This window comes from Onychostruthus taczanowskii, unplaced genomic scaffold (assembly GCF_017590055.1).
Source record: "Onychostruthus taczanowskii isolate IOZ18803 unplaced genomic scaffold, ASM1759005v1 scaffold79, whole genome shotgun sequence".
Classification (NCBI taxonomy): Eukaryota; Metazoa; Chordata; class Aves; order Passeriformes; family Passeridae; genus Onychostruthus; species Onychostruthus taczanowskii.
Window position 1 is genome coordinate 3,271,845 of NW_024505782.1, and position 22,579 is coordinate 3,294,423.

The window sequence follows — 22,579 nt, forward strand, 5'->3', positions numbered from 1 at the left end:
CACCACAGGCCCAAGAGGAGGCTGCCTTTGGAGCAAGAGCCTTCAAATGAAGGATCAGGATAAGTCTGGGGGGAAATTTAGAATTTTTTAAGAAATGCAGCATTTTTATATTGTCCCATAAGACTCAACACCCACATTAAGCCCTGAAAATTTTACCTAAGAATCCTCACCACAGATACAACTACAGGTAATCCAAACTTTTCTTGCTCAAGTTTAAGTAATTAAAAGAAGCATCAGCAGTTAAAGAAACACCTGACTTCAGATTAAGGAATATTCCAATGTAGTTATAGCAGTAAAAGCTCCAGTTCTAACTCAAACATGTAAAATCAGCATGAATTTGGGTAAACACGCCTTACACATTCAAGAGGTGTCTATGGACTTTGTTAACTAGTTATTAATTATCATCTGAAACAAGCCCAAAAGAAAAAACAAAACAAAACAAGATACTGCTTAATTAATATACTTTTAAGCAAGCACAACATAAATTTGTTTGAAGAAAGCATGAATTAAAGAATTCCAAAATACATCCAGAACAAATTGGAAAAAGAAAATGTACAATATATCAACTATTCCATTCCAAGCTTTTATTTCCTCCCACACCTCCCACACAGACATAAGAGTTTAATGATAAAGACACCCCCACCCACACACACACACATGATTGCAATTGATGAATAGTGACCACTTTTAATTCCAGTTGAAGGAATTTGGCACTCTATCCTATCATAAAATCCCTTCCTACACTTGTGGAAGAACACAATGGTGGCTCCACTATGGACACCATGCTCCATGAAGAATTCTGTCGAACACAATACCCATACTAACCAGAGAGAACTACACATTTTAATTTGTACAGTCATTACTTCTTTTCAAAGCATGCCTCCTCCTAAGGCAGAAAAAGTGACAAGACAAAGGGATTGATTTGTACATAAGGTGAAATGATTATTTAGTACTTATTTTCCATCTTTAGTAATTGCATTGTGCTTGTCTCAAGTATGTGCCAAACCACAGTGAAAATCTAATTTAAAATTAATTAACTGGAGAACTCTACATACATGCCGAAGCTAACTTCTACAAAGCTTCCATCATTTAAAAATTGACTTCTGCAATTTGCAAATATGCCAGTTCTTGACATACCAATAGGATGCTGGAATGACTTAAAAAATTACTCCAAATATTTGAGCATGCCATCAGTTTCAGCAGACTGGTGGTGACTGTGGTGGGGAGAGAGAGTGCAAAACACAGAAGGGAAAAAAAGATGCTATTAAAAAGACAGGAAGAGAAACACTGTAAGAGTGATTGAGAACACATTATTTTCCAATACACAAACTGCAAAAGCTCATAAGGTTATTTTTTCTTCTTCCAGTGAAAATACTAAGAAGCCAAATGGCAAAGATAAACTTTTTCTATTTAGCAAAGACAAAAATTCCCCAAGTAGCTCCATATTATATGACAAATCATTATCCTGACTAGACAAGCTACACAGGATTACATTTAAAACATTTTAGTTGACTACTTAGGAAAATAATTAGTACATTTTATTGTCTATCCATTGTTCAAAGTAAGTTCACCTTGTGTTCTAAAAAACATTTATAAGTCAACAGAGTGCACCAAGGGAACAGGAAAAGTATGAAGAAAGAGACAAGAGTAATAGTTAACTACTTATTTTCTTTGTATCACTTGATGCATTGATACAGTAAACTTCCACAGTCCCATGAGAGCCCATATTAAATATAATATATTTTCTATTCATAAAGCAGCACCAGCATAAATGGCAAACACACCCAGACCAGCCACACACAATAGCTTTCCCTGCATTTGTTCATTTTAATGTTGCAATTAAATCACTCGGCTCTACCAAGTGCTGTCACCAGGACTTTGTTTTGTGACTGCTATAGCAGTTTAAAATTGTTTGTTTGGGAAACAGTACAACTTTTGCAAAGCTTCAGAATGTTTTCGAACTAGGGATAGGGAAGGCAAATATATCTCAGAAAAGGAAAAATTTATATAAATCTTCATTAATAAGCAATTTGAACCAATACAGCAATTATACAAAAAAATGCACTGACAGCAGCCACAGCATGTTAAAAGGTTGTAGAAAAATTAAACAGAACATTGGGCAAGAATAGGAACGTGGCTAATGAGCACATTTTCCATCTAGGCTAAGACTATTTCAGGACAACTCTCTTAATTGCAAAAAATGTAAAATGCTGCACTTCCAATTTCATAAAGCCTTTACATAACAATCAGTTCTCTAACCTAGATTACATGTGATTCCTGTCCAAAACAACAGTGACAACAATCAGAGAGAAGCTCTATAGCTTCTGTCCATCTCCCAGGCTGCTTGCACCAAGAAACAACAAACACCACCTTGAGGGTGATGTGGTGCAGCAAATCCCAAATTTAACTTTTTACAGAAAAGACAGCACACAAAATCCCTGAACTGAAAAATGGGAGAGGAAGTCAAGGAGGGGGAAAAAAGCCTGAAACCACTAAAGATTTCTCCCTAGCAAAGTCAGATTATCTTTAAGCATGCTGGCAAACTCCCCTCAATGATCACCAAACTATTACTGAGATTGGCTGGAACAGCAGACGTGGCACTAGAACTTGTTGTGTGCAGATCTTACATTTGATTTTGGGAGCAGATGCTCCAGATGCTGTTTGAGAGAAACTTTGGAAGATCAATGCTGCTTCTGGAAATGGCAATGGAAGAACACCCTGCCACCTCTCACTTCTTGGTCCCAAGACAATTAAAGAGGTTGACTAGAAATCATCTCAAAAGCTTTCTCATCACAGTCATCTGATTCATTTCACAAAATATTTGGCAATGGTAAAGTTCATGGAGAATCACAAGTAAGGTCAGACTTAGCAATGAAGTCCCCTATTTAGTGAAGAAAGGGAATGTGTCTGTTTGGTATAGTCCTAGACTTGCCATATTTTTTTAAGGATTCTGCTTCATCAGGTGGGCTTTTTAACTTTAAAAAACTACCCCAGATGTCACAGATGATCAAATCACTATGGTTGGAAAGATCTCTAAGGTCAAGTCCAACCATAGATTTGCTGCTGTTCATTTTTCTTGAGACTAAATAATTGTATCATTGAGGAAACTTACAAAAAAAGTTCTTTTCCCACATGGAGATCAGATAGAATCACAGAATGGTTTGAACTCGAAGGGACCTTCACGATCACCCAGTTCCACCTCTGCCATGGGCAGGGACAACTGTCATGAGACTAGATTGTTCCAAGCCCTGTCCAACTTGGATTTGGATATTTCAGGAGGGCTGCCACCTACTCACGCTCAGAGTGCTTCACCATGAAGACCAGCCATTCTGTTTCTCTTCACAGAAAGCTAACAGCTTTGAAGACATAGCTTATTTCCAATATCCATCATTTCCACCAAATTAGATTCCTCAGTGAAGACTGAGGAATTCCTCTGTGGTAAGTCTGGACTAGTGTCTGAAAAGCTCTGAAGTCAGCCCCAGACTTTTTGACAGAATGCTGTGTGTCCATGTCTTGCTCTCCATACGTGATGTGGAAAAGCAGCACTCAGTTCAGCAAGACAAGCAGTGGCTTTGCTTCATTCCCAGTGCCCAAAGGGTCTCCTGGGCCAATGAGCCTACACAACTTCAACCACATACTAATATCAAGAAGTCCAAAATCATGGTTCAGGACAGCTGAAGTTTCAATTTATCTGACTTTGAGACACAGGCCAATCAACCAATTACTAGGAAGGGGAACTTTTATTTTTACTTCATCCTCCAGGACATTGCAGGTGATAAGACTTGTGGGCATCTGTTCCACTTCCACTGATCAGCTGTTAGGAATGGATGTTTGGGAACAAGCCCTCCCGCTAGAATTTAGCACATATTCCATACTAGGACATAAGGCTTCCAAGAAAATCTTCTGGATGAAGAGAATACACGTGTTTTTAGCAGTGTACTTATAGATTTACAACTACTTTTTCTCCAAGGAGAGCCTTTCCTACCCAAAGAAATCTTTAATCCATTACACATTACAGGTGGTATTTCTGATTAGATAGCTATAGGTATAATTTTTGGACTAGTCACTACATCTCAGAAGTATGATGTCAAATTCTGTCAATCAGAGCCGTCACAGGCATTCAAGCTGCTCTGCCTGACTGCCACCACCACCACCAAGATCATAAACAGTTTACTAATATATCCTAGCAAGTACTCTTTATGCAATTTATTGTAAAACTCATTACATTGTTAAATCATTACATCATTACATTGTTAAAATTGACAATTACTATTTTATTTTCCAGACATGTTTTTATAGGAGCTGTTCCTTTATAATTTCAGAGGTTCTAAAACATAAGTTTCCTGTACAGTTAATTTCTCATGAATATCATCATATCTGGCTTGCTCTGGCTCTACAGAAATCCAAGGTGGTTCCAAACATTGTATTTCGAAAATAATTCACTTCTCTGTTGAGTAAAACTGTTTTCTTTTAACTTATTTTGTTCCTCTTGCCACACTTTTCTGTGAAACAACACTTAACACAAAAGACCCAAGTGTTTGTTGCTGACCATAGAAATTAAAGTTCTTCATAATGTTATTTAAATAACTAGACATAAAGAAATTCTAAAATTACATCTTAAGGTTTCACTTCTTTCATCTGAAAGATGTCATGTATTTCCTCAGGACTGGAAGTGGTTGGGGACATTTTATTTCAACACTCCCACCAGACATCAATGTGTTTTGCATGTGCTGTACCACATGACATACCTGATTTGCATCTGGAATGTTGCACCAATGTTTCTCCTTCAAATGGTTAAATATGTCACTTTTTCTAACTGTGGTTTTCTGATTGTTTTCAGCATAAACTGTGTGAAAACCCAACACAGGCCACCCAGTATTCTATGAAAAATTAAGTGCTCCTCTGATGTCTCCAGGACTATGAATTCTCAGCATGATCAAGAAGTATCTATCCCTTCTTTCCCTGGAGCACTTCGCACCACTGATAAAACAGGTTGAAAGTTCAGGGTCTCATCTGAAGATTTCCTCTGAAGTTACTGGGATTCTGCACAAGCACACGACATCCCTGTGCATAACCAGACCCCAGAACCACACACTGCAAAGCTATAAATACACATCATTCGCCACGTAGAGGAACATGAACACTTTTATACCACACAATCTGCTACCATCATCTCCAAAATAATTCTTTACTTAGGAAGAAATTACGGCCTGAGAGGGTGGGCAGGCCCTGGCCCAGGGTGCCCAGAGCAGCTGTGGCTGCCCCTGGATCCCTGGCAGTGCCCAAGGCCAGGCTGGATGGGGCTTGGAGCAGCCTGGGATGGTGGAAGGTGTCCCTGCCCATGGCAGGGGTGGCACTTTAAGGCCCCTTACAACACAAACTACTCTGTGATTCTCTGATTTTATGATTCATGGCATTCCTGGGGGCTTGCTCTCTTTCCAAAGAATGGTACAGATTCTGATATGTTTACACAAAACCTTCAGAAGTATTCAGAGATTAATGCAAGACCAGCTTATGCACTTAGAAAAAAACTACTTTTTAGACATGCAGCCTCTAGTGAAATTTGTGTTTAAGAGCTTTGCAAGTCCAAAAGAAGTTTGCAAGCCTGATAACTGCAATACAGGATCTTCCCTGAGAACACACAGTAAATGAACAAAAAAAGATTGTTCTCAACAAATTGTTCACTTCTCTCTTATTCTACTGGCTAACCTTCTCTCAATTTTTTTTGAATCTCACTACACAAAGCAATGTATTCAGGCAGATATTACATGGGTGGTAAGTAAGAACTGGTTGTGTAAGAGCTATTTCTTGCCTGCAAAGTCCTAGTTCATTTAAGCCCCAATTCAGATCTGCTGAAAACTAGCTTGTTCTAAAGGCTTAAACGAATCTATAAATCCACATTTCCCCAAAGGTTCAAACCCAGCTGTATGACAGACATCACAGAAAGGTTTGGGTTGGAAGGAACCATGAAGACCAGCTCAGCCACCCCCCCTGACATGTTTTGTGTGAATTAACACCAACAGGAAAGCAAAAACTCTCAGTTCAGGCTGAGAGTATAGGCCTATGTATTTATCAGCTACAGAGCCTCATACTGCTGAACAAAAATCCAAAATATTAGCTGGAATGCTATGAAATTCAGTCTTTTAACAATTACAAGGAATCATTCCAGAGTCAGACTCATTCTGAAATTTTTCATTTAGACAGAAAATATTATCCTTTTCCTGACCACAATTCTCTTATGAAACCTAGTTTTAAATTTATTACCTACCCAACTCAGCACAAGAGTGACAAGGTCTCAACTCTGTCATTATTAATATCCACAAAAGGAATACAGGGTTTGAATCCCAGCCAAGGAAAATCTGTCCACTGTACTGCAGCATTTCTACCAGTAATAGTCTACCTCAAACTTCACAAAATGCTCAAAAATTAAGGGCGAAAGAGAGCAGTGTTTGGCACAAATACTGGACAAAATACTATCTAGAAAGGCCAAATACGAAAGCATTTGTTTAACATGCTAAATAAAAATAACCTGCAGGAGCCTATCAGACCAATTTGCTCTCCACTTGGCATAAGCAGGGCCCTAACAATAGTCTAATGACGGAAGTTTTTTACATTAACTCTTGGATAAACATTCACATCAGGTTTGCATCACAACAGCCATTTACATGTAAGCAACAGCCTTCATGTCAGCCAGCCAAGTCATACCTGGGTTAGAGATGTCAGTCATCCTCCCACCTACACCAACTCCACCTTCCCAGCTCCACACATCCCCATTCTTTGTCTTAAGGGAGAGAAACAAAGATGGAAAGGACCAGAAGACAACAGGGGACACTCAGGCAACAAGGGATTTGTTTCTGTGCCTGCCCTTCTAACCTCTGATCTATCTAGTCCTTCCCTTTACTTCACACAGCATTTAAGTTTACAATGCTTAGTTTTATTAAACTCCAGTATTTGATGAAAGACAAAATGAATGAAGTTGCATTCCCGCTATGATGCTGGTAACATTTATTCCCTCTTGCTCCAGCCCTTCATTCAGTCAGCCTGCACAAAAGCAGCATGTCACTTCGGCCTCAGCCACATCCCCTCATCTGTGACAATCTCCATCACCCAGACATCAACTGACAGAGCTTCACAACAGCACAGCTCTGGGCTTCATGTATATTCAAAATCCAAATAAAAATCTAGTTACTTAGAAGCAAGCAAAAATTCACACTTTCACATTAAGGATGCTAACCGAATTCCCATGTAATGCAGAAATTTATTTTTCAATAATGGAAATCCATTCTTTTCAACCAGGATGTCTATTCCTAGGTGCCACATTCTTTTCTTGTTAATAGTATTTTTCTTTCCCCAAAGTGAGTCACTCTGGAAAATGCCATTCGCTTAAAAGAGAAAAATTGACAAACAACCCCAACTGTCACAAAAATGAATGTTCATGCTCAGTGCTACAACTACCACATACCAATAACTTAAACCTCAATCACGAAAGTACCAAATTACTCAACAATAGTAACTGGCCTCAGGACAAGGAAATAAAACCTAAATCTGCAACTGTGAAAATAGTTTCTACTAATACACTGCTAAGCACATGATCTGTTTGGCTTTGCTCTGCTTTGGCTGGGAAGTCTTTCGCAGAAAGACGGAAAAAGTTTTTGATGGCTTATTCAAAAGGAAAAATAGCCATTTATCAGGTTATGTAAAAATCTCATACTTGTGTTGGAAACTACAGTTTGGCAGAACACATTCAATTACCACTGGGTCTTCTAGAACATTAGGTAAAAAATAACGATGGTATAATCGCATTAAGGGTTTGTCTTTGTTGGTTTAAGACAAAGATTTTAGTCAAAGGCCTCATTAAATCTTAGATCATTCTGTGCAGGGCTTAGCTTCTCTGTGGGTCTACAAAAACAAGGAAGTACAACTATAATCCATAGAAATAAAAGAAAGATGGATAGACTTCCAAGTTTTTTATGCTTAAAAGTAGAGAAACATTTTCCCCTCTTGAACAAAAATTATTCATTAGAAACTATAGCTATGAAAATCAAATTATTTGTGAAATCAACGCTCAAAATCAAACGCTTCAGTCCATATAGGCAATACTGCAAGTTTGTGCTGTTAAGAACATGTTGAACAAGGTTCAAGGGAAAACATACTCTGAGCCACATCCAGAGCCGAACTCCAGTGAGGTTGTAGCACCTCAAAATTACAAAACTGATTACAGCTAAGACTTTCACAGTATTTCCTCTTATCACAGAATGGTTTGGCATGGAAAAGATCTCAAAGTTCCTCTTGTTTCAGCCCCCTGCCATGGGCAGGGACACCTTCCACCAGACCAAGTGCTCCAAGCCCTGTCCAGCCTGGCCTTGAACACTTCCAGGGATAGGACTTCTCTCATCCTTCAAAATATTTTTGTCTCACATTCTGCAAATCTAATGTATTCTCTGCATACCAACCACAATAAAAAATGCAAATAACCAATTTAAAACAAGGTTGCTTAGGCAAATAAAAGCACAGTTTTATGATCTTTTGAGTTTTATGATTTTAAGAGTCAAGGATCAAAGCTTCTGTACAGATCTGCAAGACTGCAATTTTGAAGTGCAATTGTACATAGAAATGCACACAGATATTTCCACTACAGATTAAAGACAGTCAAATATTCATCTGATTCTGGGTTTTGGTGCTCTTCAAAGTTTTGCTTCCACAACACATTTTCGTTTTCCTTCATTTCCGTCAGAGATCCAGCAAACCTACCGCAGTCATCTCCTAAAAGCACAGTATTCCTTCACACCACGCACATTCAAAAGCCAGAATGACAATTTCTACTTGCATTAATGACTTGTAGAGGTAGATAATTACCCATCTCCTTCTGGGCAGGTGCTTAGCACTGGCAAGGGAATACTCTTGTCTTTTATGTACTATTACTAAATCAGAGCTCACCTGCATGCTCCTTAAGTAAACTATTCTTTATATTTAAGCATTGTAGTTGAGAATACCGACATCACAAATTAAAGCTTCTCCCCTGACAAAAATATAGAAAGGCAAATAAAACTGTTTCAGAACTTGAACTAATTTGATCATGACACAGAACTTCTACATCTAAAATGTGCCACTCCTATCACGAGTCCATTCCATGCTGAACATATTTCATAAACTTCTCCTTCACCTTCTACGTGTCAAAAAGTCTACCAAACTTCAGAAGTTATTTAGTGAATGGGTTAAAATACAGATTTTCCTTGCAGAAGCACTAAAAAAAAAACTATCATTATTTATTTCTGGGAAGGAGCAGGAAGCTAAAGGTGAAAGGGAAGGGGGAACTAAACAGAAAGCACAGACATCCTTTCCTCTACCCTTGTATTACCTATAAGGTATCAATAATAAAATAAATATAAAATCTTAAAGAAAAATTCAAAATAACATGACAGCTTCATGGAACTGGTACTCCAGTAGCTACTGGAGAAAACAGAACCCCCAGAAAATGGAGCTAGCTAATCAATATTTCTAGACAGGCAGTGCACAGTATTGCCTTTTCATTCCTTTAGTCTTTACACACACAACCAATCAAAAAAACCACAAAATTTAACTATTAAAAGGAGTTTCACACGCCAGGCAATGTAACTCCCCTGCTCTGCTGAACATGGACAATGGTTAAAATTAGTGATCTGATGTCTGAATACTCCCACTCCAAAATATGGCACAGACATCTGGCAGGACAATGAAGGGGAAACAGTTAATGTGTTATTCAGTAACATGTAATTTATTAACAAAAGCAGCTTCGGATGGATTTAATCCATGAGCAGACCTGAAAAACAGTTTTTAAGACAGAACAATAGAAAGCCAAAGAATTTGTTGTGCTTTATCAATGCTCTTCATCCTGACTTGCAATGCAGCTCAGTTTCTCCTATCTATGCACTTTCCAATCTGTCCAGGGCACATGTCAATTATCAGACATCAAGTTCAATCCTTTCATAACATGTCATCAGTGCATCTGGAAACAAACAGATCATCCTTATTCCTGATCTATCCAACCATTTTCATGAGAAATCATGCAGCTAAACACCACAGCCTGAGCACTTTAGTGCAAGTATTTTCAAAATTATGAAGAATAAATCCCTTATGGAGCTGTAAGTTGTAGGTGTTATTTTTACATCCAATATTAGTGCAAAAAAACCCTAATCCTTTGAGTCATCAACTCTACAAAGTCTGCATCTGCCATCCAGAAGGAGGACCATCAAAAAGTTCAAGATCAAAAAACCCTGGAATAGTTTGTATTGGAAGGGAAAAGTTTAAAGCTCATCCAGTCCACCCCCTGCCATGAGCAGGGACACCTCCCACAGTCCCAGGCTGTTCCAAGCCTTGTCCAGCCTGGCCTGGGACACTGCCAGGGATCCAGGGGCAGCCACAGCTGCTCTGGGCACCCTGGGCCAGGGCCTGCCCCCCCTGCCAGCCAGCAATTCCTGCCCAAGATCCCAAAATCTGTGCCTGCCCTGTGGCAGTGGCAGCCATTGCCTGTGTGCTGTCCCTGCAGGCCTTGTCCCCAGTCCCTGTGCAGCTCTCCTGGAGCCCCTGGAGGCCCTGGCAGGGGCTCTGAGGTGTCCCTGGAGCCTTCTCTTGTGCAGGGGAACAGCCCCAGCTGGGCCAGGCTGGCTCCAGAGCAGAGGGGCTCCAGCCCTGGCAGCATCTCCGTGCCTCCTCTGCACTGGCTGCAGCAGCTCCACGTCCTTGTGCTGCTGGAGCCAGGGCTGGGGCAGCTCTGCAGGTGGGCTCTCATCTGAACACAGTATCTGTTAAGACTGTACAAGAAGTGCAGCAGCCCACAAGAAGAAGGTACTGAACTTTTAACTCACAAATTTTGGACTATTTCTTACCCAGCATGGATGGTCAAGCATCTTTATCATTTGAAATGTGCTCAAAAATGAACTTTAAAAATACTGGTATTGTTTAAATCTTTTCACATTTATTGCTAAAATAAAGATTAGGTAGGAAATTAACATTCTTGTTGACATTCAACTATAAGGTAAAGAGTTACAGATTTCTTATTTCTTACCATCCACTAGTTGAAATTTATAGGACTTTAAGAAAAAGTCAAACATAACTGGTTTTGCTGCTCAAGTTCATTTTTTTACATAGTTCATTACTAACATTCTCTAATTATAAATATTGTCTATCTCAATTTCCATTTCCACAATTCTCTAGAGCTAAGAAGAATTTGGAAAGCAAGAAATAACTCCTTCTCAGCCATATTAAATTCCTTTTCTCTAGCCCTAATCCCTGCAAAATACCAACTTTTAAAACTTTGTTACAATACATCAGCTTGCTTCTTTATTTCCTTTAAGAAGCAATTTCCCCAAAAGAATTAAAGAAAACTCATTTTTGAGCCAACAGGTTTTCTCTTCTCTTTTATAATGGGTTATTTGAAGCCGGTCAGGTTTTGAAATATCAGGATAAATGTCAGGGAGATAAATCACCAACACACCTCGTGAAACTTGCTGCTGCACTCTCAGTAAACAAGCTGAAGCATATGGTTACAATTAGGGTTTGTATGACCACAGAAATCAGAAGCTCTAGTCGTGAACCACAGCCTCGCTGTGCTGTGCACTGATGGTCCCTGCTCCAAACAGCTGACAGGCTACAGAGAGCTACAGCTACAGCTCCCAGCACAACACAAGCCTGGGCAGTGCCAGGAAGACATCACGGAAAACAGGCTTTACAGACTTTGAAAACACGTAAGCCTCCACAATGTTAAGTATGAAAAATTTTGTCACTGTCACAAGGGTGGAATGGTGGCAGTCAAGGGTCCCCAGGAGCACCAGCGTCTCCAAAAATAAAAGAAAAATGTACAGTTTCACAGAATCTCAGAATGGGTAAAGGTGGAAGTGGATCATCTGGTCCCGGCTCCCTCCTGCAGCAGGGTCATCCCAGAGTAATGGCACAGGATTGTGTCCAGATGATCTGGAATATCCACAGCAAGGCAGACTCCACACTCTTTCTGTCTGTTTCAGTGCTCAGTCACTGCACCAGGAAGTTCTTCCTCATGTCCAGATGGATCTTCCTGGGCATCAGTTCCTCTGGTGCCATTGCTGGATCCCACAGAACAGAGTCTGATCCATGCTCTGACACTTCCCTGAAGATACTTATGAGTCTCTTAAGAGTCAGTCAAAGATTTCTCAGAACTATCAAGCCATGAAATGACAGTAATAAATTGCTCTTCTGAGAAAGAATGCTTTAATGTCACTAACATCAGTGTATGTGCAAAGAGCAGAGCTCACAGAGCAAAGCCCATGCTACCTGTGCAGCTAGCTCTGACTAATGGTGGTTTACTATCAAAAGAATGTTGGTGAAGCTAACAGGACTGATCAAGAGTTTCATGGAATCTCAGGATGGTTTGAGTTGAAATGGGACCTTAAAAACCATCTCAATTCCAAAACCCTGCCATGGGCAGGGACCCCTTCCACTGTCCCAGGCTGCTCCAAGCCCCATCCAGCCTGGCCTTGCGCACTGCCAGGGATCCATGGGCAGCCACAGCTGCTCTGGGCACCCTGGGCCAGGGCCTGCCCACCCTGCCAGCCAGCAATTCCTGCCCAAGATCCCAAAATCTGTGCCTGCCCTGTGGCAGTGGCAGCCATTGCCTGTGTGCTGTCCCTGCAGGCCTTGTCCCCAGTCCCTGTGCAGCTCTCCTGGAGCCCCTGGAGGCCCTGGCAGGGGCTCTGAGCTGTCCCTGGAGCCTTCTCTTGTGCAGTTGAACACCCCCAGCTGCAGAGGGGCTCCAGCCCTTGGAGCATCATTATTTCTTAATTATACTACAGATGTTCTGGTTTCAGATCCTTGTCATTCAAAGTCCCAAGAACTTGGTGCAGCTGGGGCCAAATGCCACCAGAAGTTCTATTGCTGTATAATCATTCTATACTCTCACATCATTCAAATACACAAAGATAAATTACATTTCAAGAAACAGAACATACATGGCACAGTGTACGTCAACGAAGTGTCTAAGAGCTTGACAGCGAGTACATCTCTGGTTTGCAGAGATACCTACCAGACACAAGGTATTTCTGTACCAATGTGATTAAGGCAGAAGGTGAGTTTTTGTCACAAAAACTTGAAAACTCCCAAAGGTGACATTGCAGTACTGGTCAGGACCAGCTTCTGTGGTCCTTGTAGCACCCAAGCACAGATTTTGGGTAGAATGAAGCCACTCTGGCACCAGTTTGCTATGCAGCTCTTGCAGACTTGCCCCTGCCACAGCTACACAACCAGAACACTCAAGTATTTCTTCTCAAAGTGCTTCTGCTTGAACTGCAGCCACACACTTTGCTCTATGTCAGGCACATTGTCACGGGAACTAAGTGAAAGATTAAAAATCTGGAAACTTCCTCAATCTTCCCATTCAGACAGGGGAGAATATCATAGTTACAGCTTCAAGAGAATGACAGTTACAGACTGTAAGTAAGAAGGAACACGAACAGACAGAACTGGAAAAGAAAGCTCAAATGTACATTTCCATTGTGGTGGGCCTGAACAGGCAATTAAGCATTGACTAAGCACTAGAGATAGACACCAGATCTGTGACACATCACGAAAAGGATCTGAAAAGTAGAAGCAAGCAGAGTGAAGCTTTTGTTAGCAGAAGTAAAGGTTGGTGAAATCATAAGAAATAACAGACACATTGTTAGTATATTTTTGTGTCTCTACACTTTGATATATTTTAATGTAGATATTACAAATCAGGCTACACAAAATTGAAGAGGAAAAAGATTATTAACATAAAATACTAAATAGTAATAAACAGTTTTCTTATAAAGTTTAAAATTACCATTCAAATGCTTCTATTAACCAGAAAATAGCACAAAAAAAAAAATAGAATAAGCTATAGTGCATATAAATCACAGATGTACAATGGAGGCCTGATATCTTCAGGTATCCTAATGCTGAATAGTATAATGCAGACTAAAGCTTATATTTGCCTGATATAACATCATTAATGGCCAGGAATATTTCTCTAGTTCCAACCAAAGAATACAGACATGAGAAAACAAGCCATAATTGACCACTACACACTGAATTCTGCAATTTCTATGAATGCTACAACAGTACGTTTGCGTGGCAGATTAGTTATGACGATGACTTGGGTGATTAATGAAGCTGAATCTGGTTACTGACTCTGCTTTAGTTCCTTACAGATACAGCACTGTACCCCTCACATCTATAAACACCCCAACAGCACAAACCAAGTCAATTAGATCCCACTGTTGCAGTAACTCCTTACTTCTGCCAGATGCATTAGTGTCTGGAGTTGTTTTTAATAGCAAAGTATAAACTGGATCAACTATTTCAAAGGAAACCATCTAAATTGACTTATTTTTCAATAGCCTTGAGTAGCACTATCATTTCCCTGTCCTAGCACATCATCTACTTGGCAGTTCCTCACTCTAACAAGGATTCTATTTTGCAAGTAATAAAATGACTAATTAAAAAAAATTGCTTGTCCACAAAAAGTTGTCTCAACTTAGTTGACTGTAGAATATGAATTGGCAAATGTTAACAAATCTCAACAAAAAAGAAGAGGGAACTTAGAGCCAACAAAAAAACTTGGGTTTGAGGGTAAGTTGGTTCAATGTGCTTTGTGAACCAAGAATAATTAATTTCTGGTTTCCAATAAATGAGTTTCTAATATCTAAATTCTACTGCCATGCATATTAATGTCATTTATGCTTCACAACACTGCCCCAGATCTAGGAGCACTTTACAATTACTTTGCACACCTACTGAAAGACCGCAGAGACAAAGCAAAGTTGACTCAGTAGAGAAAAATCTCCTTTATGAAGTCACAAAAATAAATACCATTATTTTTCCCCTCCTTCCAAAACCACCATTGTTTCTTTAATTATTGGAGCATAACAGAATTGGCAGGACAATCCAATCCAGGTATTTTATATCCAGGATAGAAAAAGGTCCATGCACAGAGGTAACCTGGATCCAGTCAGAGGCCAAACCCAGAAGTAATTGGTGTGAGGATGTTGGTTGTGTGGTTTCAGAGTTAAGGAAGCTCATGAGAGGAAGAAAAACAGGCTACGAAGGATGAGAAGCAGGAGAAGGTTAACTGTGGGAAAGGGTAAAATTCTGCTCATATCGTGTATAATTATCACTCCTGCTGAATCACAAGGAAGGAAAAGGAGGGTGGATCTAAAATACGGTGCTCGTAAGAGTTTGTTGATCTCCTGCTGCAGAGCAAGTGACTACAAAATAGTAATAACATTATACATGGTAATTTAGATGACTGTGGTATCAAGTAAAATAATTAACAAGTACAATAATTATTTTAGGCCTCAAAATGTCATATTAAAAATACTTTTTTTTTAAACCAGGTTCCTGTCTCCTTTCACACTTACAAGGCAGATTATGTTTAGACTATTTCAGCAAACTTACTTTAAGCATTATGTAGTATTTAAAAGGCACTGAGCAACACAGAAGTGAATTTTCAATTCTTCCATTCTTCTTTCAATCTCTATCATGTAAAGATTATAAAAAACACAAAAGTAATACAATACATAAATCACATCAAAGTTTCCAACAGCTGTTCATTGCTCAAAATTCCCCTTTGCACCCTAAGAGACTATCACCCCGTGTTGCTGCATCTTCATTTGTGCTGCATTCTACCCATGTACCTGAGGCTACATGAACCAAGGTATTGATTTGATAAGAGTTAATTCAGAGAAAAGACAGGCAAATATGCCATTTACTCTACAATCCTACTGTGCCCACGTTTCACCTACAGTCAAACATCATATATAGGCAAATAATTTTTAAAAAATCCCAAGCAACTGTCTGGGCATGGATAGAAAAAACATTTCTGTTTTTTAATAGGATGTAGCACTCCTTTTTTCCCTTTTCCCAGGCAGGAAATTAGAAAGCTCTTTAAAAAGGCTCCTCTTCTTAAAGCTTTAAATGAAGACACTTAATTTGCTGGGCTAAGAGATGGCACTTCAGGTACTCATGAAAGAAGCAAGAAAACAAGCGTAGGCGTATGCCAAGGTAGTTGCTAAGGGAATGGTTCAAGAGGAGTGAAGGAGGTGGGAGTGTAGGAAGAGACAAGAACAGATGTAGGCTGAAATCTTAAAGTGTTTGCATTAAGAAATGGAAATTTAATATACAACGAGTAAAAAGTCATGGGGTGTATCACATAAGAAGTGTTACAGAGGGAGGTTCAAGTGGTGGCAATATAGATGGATTTATGTATCAGTCAAGTAACCAGAAGAGGGGATAAAGTGTTCTGCCTGTGGCAGCACTGAGACAGAAAGACACTAGATAGATCACAACTAATAATAACATAAATAACAGCAATTATTCAGGTAATACTATGTACCAAAATATGCAGCAAAAACCTGAAAAACTACAAACCAGATACAGAAAACTGCTTTACAAAAATATGTTAAGAGAAATTTCTCCTTGCAATTGAAACGAAGGAAAAGAATATACCTGATGGGACTCTAGAATAAAACACTGCAAACAACAATTTAATTAATCTGGCGTGCGTGTAAGTGAATGGCAAAGCAAGCCACTGCTTTGTGCCGGGCTCAGCTTAGGGACACAAGCCAGGCGCGGCCCCGGAGGGTGTAGCCCGGAACGCAGAAGGAGCGGAGCGCAGCAGCCGTGCGCTTTTACTGCCGCCCTGAGGAGGGACGCGGGCACTGCCTCCCACTGCAAATTCTGGCAGACCCCTTGCGGCCTGAACTTTAATATTCCCTCAGGAGGCTGCCAGTGAATTGATTTCACAAAAGAGCTAAATAAATAGTATCGGTTTTAACAGCAACTGACTTGCAAAGTGTTCTCCAGTTTATCGGGGAGAAAGAAAATAATATCTACCTTTTCTGTTAGCACTGTATTATGTTTTATTCTCATTCAGTGGAAAAGAAAAAACCTCTAGGACAGATTTTTATACACCAGTAAAACACATCTGGTGTGGGGAAGGGAGCAGCCACCAGCCAAAACAGAGTGTATAGTATAACAAAAATGAGAAACCCTCTCTCTGAACAACAAATGGCATCAAGTCTTTGCTATTCTTCAGGCAGTATTTCTCTACAGCAAACAGTCTGGGAAAGGTCAGAATCTAGTCATACTTATCAGGAAAAAACACTAGTCAACTTACTGAGAAAGGCACAATATATTACAAAAATTCCTATCTATGTTGCTCCTTTACACCAAAGAACCCTCCCTTGGTGATCCCTTGGGACCATCCAGCCCAACCTTGTGCTCAAGCAGAGCCACAGAGCAGGTCACCACAGGCACAGAGTAATTGTAAAGAATGAAATGTGCACATAAAAAGTATTTCTTGCAACACTTAAAGTAACTTGAAGTATGTGATTCATCAAATAGGGCACTGCTTGGTTGGTTGAGAGATTTTTAATGTGTCAGTAAAAAAAACCCAGGGGCTAGGTGATACTTTTACCATCTGCTGTCCTGCAGGTATAACTGCTTCAGACTCTAACACATCTCAAGATGGGCCATGCAGGCCTGTGGACAGCTTTTCTACACTGGTATCACTTGCTGAAAAAGAAATGGGCTACAGGTGTGTCTGCAACAGAGGGCACACAGAAGGCAATTCTTCATATGGTCTGAAGTACAATTTATAGAAAATCAGACTCACTTGCCACCCCAGATGCAATTCCATAGAGCAGTCCTCCTCCATCTGTTTGCTGCTGAAAGACATGGGTCCCTGGAGGAGGGCTTCTCTCTTGTCTAATGAAATTATACAGCAAAGTTTTCACAAGTCTGCTGGTGTATGGGAGACTGGAAAGAAAAAGAAATATAAAAAACTTTAGTTGACTCACCACTCACAAAAATTAACACAATAAAGTCCAGGTAGGGCGCAAAGGCTAGTGTTTGGCATAAAGATGGTCAGTAACTCTCCCGGTCCTGACCAGACTGGAAAGGGAAAGAACACCAAGGCCTTGCTCATGCAAAGCTGCCTGGACTTCAGCAGGGGTCTGAAGGAGCATCTTACACAGCAGGACCACGAAAACTGACTTTTGGTCTTTGTTTTTTAAACACCATTTTTAAATAAACTGTTTAGTCTGTAAAATCATTGTATTCACTTACCTCAATACACCAATGGTAAAAAATATTTATGCAATGAAAAGAAATGCTGTGTCTTTTCGGTTTTTACTCCATGCTCTAGTAACACAGAGCAGGTAACAACAGCATCTCTCCATACACACAATATTTTTGTCTGTGTGTGCAGCTCAGAACCAATCTCAAACACCTTTTCACACCTCAAGGATTCCATAATTCTAGGAACTTGCAAAGACCAATGAAACAACCAACCTTACATCAGTGAATCTGAAAAATGCCAGTAGAATTTGTTGGGTTTAACTGAAATGTAACAGTATTTCCAAAATGGAGTAGCATTTCCACAAAAGCAAACAGCTGGCTACCATTCCCATCTGATTTAACGCTGAAAAGAAGGAGCTCTGTTAGGATGGACCCTCTGACCATCTGCAGAATCCCAGAAGGTGAGGGGCTGATGTGCACGTCCCAAACACCAATAGCTGCATGTTGTGGAGCCAACCAAGGGTTTTTGGGAATAACAAACGAGGACTGTTGGTAAAAACACACCAGAGAAAGCCCAGGATGTGGCTGGAGTAGGGGCCATATGAGGCAGGGCAGCATTTCTGGGACAAACCTCCTGGCTGTGGCTCCTGCAGAAAAGCACAGCCCGGCCCGGCACAGAAACAGGGATGGGGCTGAGAAGGGCCAGGCACTGCAGGGGAAAACGAGCCCATCCAAGACCCCAGAGCCTCCAACCCATCTCCAGAAAGGTCTGAAAGAGCCACTGCGAATGAGAACTGACTTGCACAAAAAGTGGGAAACTTCTCCCCAGGGAGTGGAAGATTTCAGTGTGCCCCACAAAGCCCAGGGACCCAGGACATCCCACCAGCTGGATCAACACTGGAGGACTGGTGATCTCTCTGGTTTTTTCTTCCTTTCTCACTCCCCTCCTTTGATCCAATTCTCTCTCTCCCTCTCTCTCTCTCTCTCTCTCTCTCTCTCTCTCTCTCTCTCTCTCTCTCTCTCTCTCTCTCTCTCTCTCTCTCTCTCTCTCTCTCTCTCTCTCTCTCTCTCTCTCTCTCTCTCTCTCTCTCTCTCTCTGTGTTCCTCTCTTTCTCCCTTACAGCCCCCCCTCCCACCTTTATCCAAACCCCACTGTGCTTACACTGGGACATCAGGGAGAAACACGGTTTTCCATGTCAAGTGTGTAATTTACTAATAAAACTTGGCAGATCCTCTGACTTTTGTCATTCCTTTTGATCATGAACATCTACAAATCCTGGGTGCTTCCCTCTCCTTAGGGGTGAGATGTCACACCAGTGCCACTCCACCTGTTCACATTGCTCTTGATTCCCAGCCACCAAATGCCTACGCCTCTCCCCCGAGGTCAGGCTCCTCCTACCCCCAAATCAGACCTCTCAGACCACATACTAACTCTTCCCTGTTTTTTTCTTCCTTTCTCACTCTCCTTTGATCCAATTCTCTCTCTCTCTCTCTCTCTGTGTTCCTCTCTTTCTCCCTTACAGCCCCCCCTCCCACCTTTATCCAAACCCCACTGTGCTTACACTGGGACATCAGGGACAAACACGGTTTTCCATGTCAAGTGTGTAATTTACTAATAAAACTTGGCAGATCCTCTGACTTTTGTCATTCCTTTTGATCATGAACATCTACAAATCCTGGGTGCTTCCCTCTCCTTAGGGGTGAGATGTCACACCAGTGCCACTCCACCTGTTCACATTGCTCTTGATTCCCAGCCACCAAATGCCTACGCCTCTCCCCCGAGGTCAGGCTCCTCCTACCCCCAAATCAGACCTCTCAGACCACATACTAACTCTTCCCCCAAACATTCCCCATTTTCCCCCAAACCCTTGATTCCTTCTGTCCAGAGACTGAAGTACCAGGATATCCCACACATCCTGAGGCTCTGGCTCTATCCTGCTGCTCTTTTAGGCTGAAGTCTGCCCTGTGCTCCAAGCTGAACGTTCCTCCTTTCCCTGCATGTCAGAGTAGTATCTGTCTCTTACACCTAGCAGAAACTTCAGGAAATCAGAGAATAAATACATTTATGAGAAATCTGCCCACATGGAACTTGAAGCTGAAAGAGGATGAATGGGAGCCTGACTAAAACACATGTAAGCCACCGTGAAAGCACTTGAACACAACCACCAACTTGCCAGAACAAGTGATGTTACACAACCAAGTCTACCCCCAGCTCAGTGCTCCCTTCAGCTCAGCACAGCATGTGTCTTCATCTTTCCAAGGACTGCTGCTTATCTGGATGGCAAGAAAGCACTAACATTTCTGAGGGACCTGAATTCTCCAGGCTGCAGTGCTACAAGACTCATTGCTGAATCAAAAAACCATCCTGAAAAGTAAATATTGATTTACGTTAATGAAACTACCCTCAAAATATAAAATGATTTGCAAATTAGTTTTACTGAAGCCTGGCCAGTGAGATTTCCACCCAAATCCCTCTAAGAGCCTTTACAGATGTTTGCTTTTGTGATCTCTTTTCATTTGAGCAGAACAAATTTTCTATCAAGATAACATTTTGCTGCCTTCTGTTTTCAGGTACAAACAACCTGAAGAAGCCACCAGCAGTGTTTGTTTTGCCCTTAGGCAGCACCCCAGAGCAGGACATACCATCGACCATGCATCAGGTATCTGTGAATGATGCTCTCTCGCAGAATCTCTTTGTGGAATAATTGGCAGGAGAGGAACACAATGAGAGTTGTCACGGCTTCCAAAGAAATGCTGTATGTAATATCTCTGCAGAATAAAGGGAAAATTACAGAGATTAATCTAGTGGGTTGTTTACCAGCTGATTTCCAAGAATACTTGGTAGCTTCACCTGAAGTTATACACTGTGTAGCACAGAGAGTTTCAAGTGGGAACATGTAAACAACAAATTCAAGAAACTCAGAATCATTTCACACTAAAAATGGGCGTTTTTTCTTAGAAATAAGCACTGTTTTCAAACGCCAAAGGACAAAACAATGTAAAAAGAGGTATTGCTCATGGCACTCAAGTTGCAACTGACAGACTATACTTCTTCCTCAAAATAATAAGTATCTCTCAGAAGTGTATCCTTTGTACTATTAAACAAAATTGCCACAAAACCATCATGCTAAGTGAGGGAATGAATGTCCAGCTAGCCCAACACAGTTCCATCTGCCAAGAAAACTGGATCCCTATGAGAAAAATGTAATATACAAATGCCAGCTCAAGTATACAAAACACTCAGGGTATCAGGATACCACATACATTGCTCAGTTTTAAATGGCATTTCTGAGGTAACAGGGAAGTAGAAAGTTTCAAGATATTACAAGGTATTCAAGATAATCACAAAGAATGAGCTGCAATGCTTAAACACAAACACCAGACAGTTCAGCACAGTTCATTTAGCTCAGGCTAATTAGGAAAGGCTGTGCAGCAGAACAGATGATAGGCACACTATTAAAAGTATCTTGTGCTTTCTGTTCCCACCTCTACCTATAATGACTTTGTAACAAATCTTGTTTTAAAAAGGGAGAGAAAAGCAGCATTTGCCTCCTAAATCAGTAACAAACTACAGACTGTAGAAAACCTTTTGAAAAACACAATGAACTAACTTGGACATGAACCAGTATCATTCTTACTTTCAACCAAAGACCATTTTTACATCCTCCAAAATGAGGTACTTCATTTGGTGCAACAGCACCATCCTGCAGTTCATCAGAATTATTGTTATCAAGTACTGTTATTGTTGCCTCAAGTCCTTTTAATGCTTCTCCCACTGCCACTATTTAATTTCCACAGTATGCTTCACAATCCAGTATTGTTAAGTTACAACGGTTTCCCTGCAACAGTAATGAAGGTTTTCTGACCTGGGACCTACTGGAAATTCAAAATCTGTTTATTATTTTCAAATGCAAATATTTAATAGTACCTATATTTAAGATTTAAAAAAAAAAATCAAAACACCAAAGAACAAATTAGCATCTATGTTGTTTACTCAGTGGTGCTAAATTTTTCTTTGTTACAATGTCACCTTCCAAAAATTTTATTCTCAACAGTTAGAACAGGTATAAGCATAAAACTGCGTGCTCTTTCAAACAATGATGACTTGAAAACTACAGTGTAATCTCCCGAAGAAAACTTAACCCCAGAAAAAACTAGATTTTCACTAGTCTCAGGATCAGAGCAGGTGTGGTCCTCACTAAAATACACAGCATTTTATTTAGAAGAAATGAGTCTAATTTTTAATACAATCAAATAGCTTAATATTCTCAAGTGTGCTGCCAGATATGCTGTAAACAACACGCATTACTGTCAAGTGTGAAAACAAGAATTTCACGCATCACAATGCACAGACAGCTTAAGTTAAGCTCTTCTGCAGCAGCTCCAGGCCAGAGTTTCTCCGGAGTGCAGTTATTTACTCAAAGCCAAGAGCAAACTGGAATCACAATTTCCTGGATCACAATCCACAAAACTACACCACATACAAAACTGTTTTTAAAAATGAAGGTTGTGCATATTCACTGTTTTTTATTTT

General features: G+C 40.4%; 1 protein-coding gene across 3 annotated transcripts in view; it reads right to left on the reverse strand.

Moving 5' to 3' along the window:
• DYM (dymeclin) overlaps positions 1 to 22,579 on the reverse strand; it is a 210,226-nt gene that overhangs the window by 148,121 nt on the left and 39,526 nt on the right. For all 3 annotated transcript variants that reach the window (XM_041423558.1, XM_041423557.1, XM_041423559.1), the window contains exons 7-8: positions 20,689 to 20,814; positions 17,642 to 17,784 (exon numbers count right to left, since the gene is read on the reverse strand). In XM_041423558.1, the coding sequence (XP_041279492.1) occupies positions 17,642 to 17,784; positions 20,689 to 20,814 (269 nt within the window). The remainder of the gene's footprint in view (positions 1 to 17,641; positions 17,785 to 20,688; positions 20,815 to 22,579) is intronic.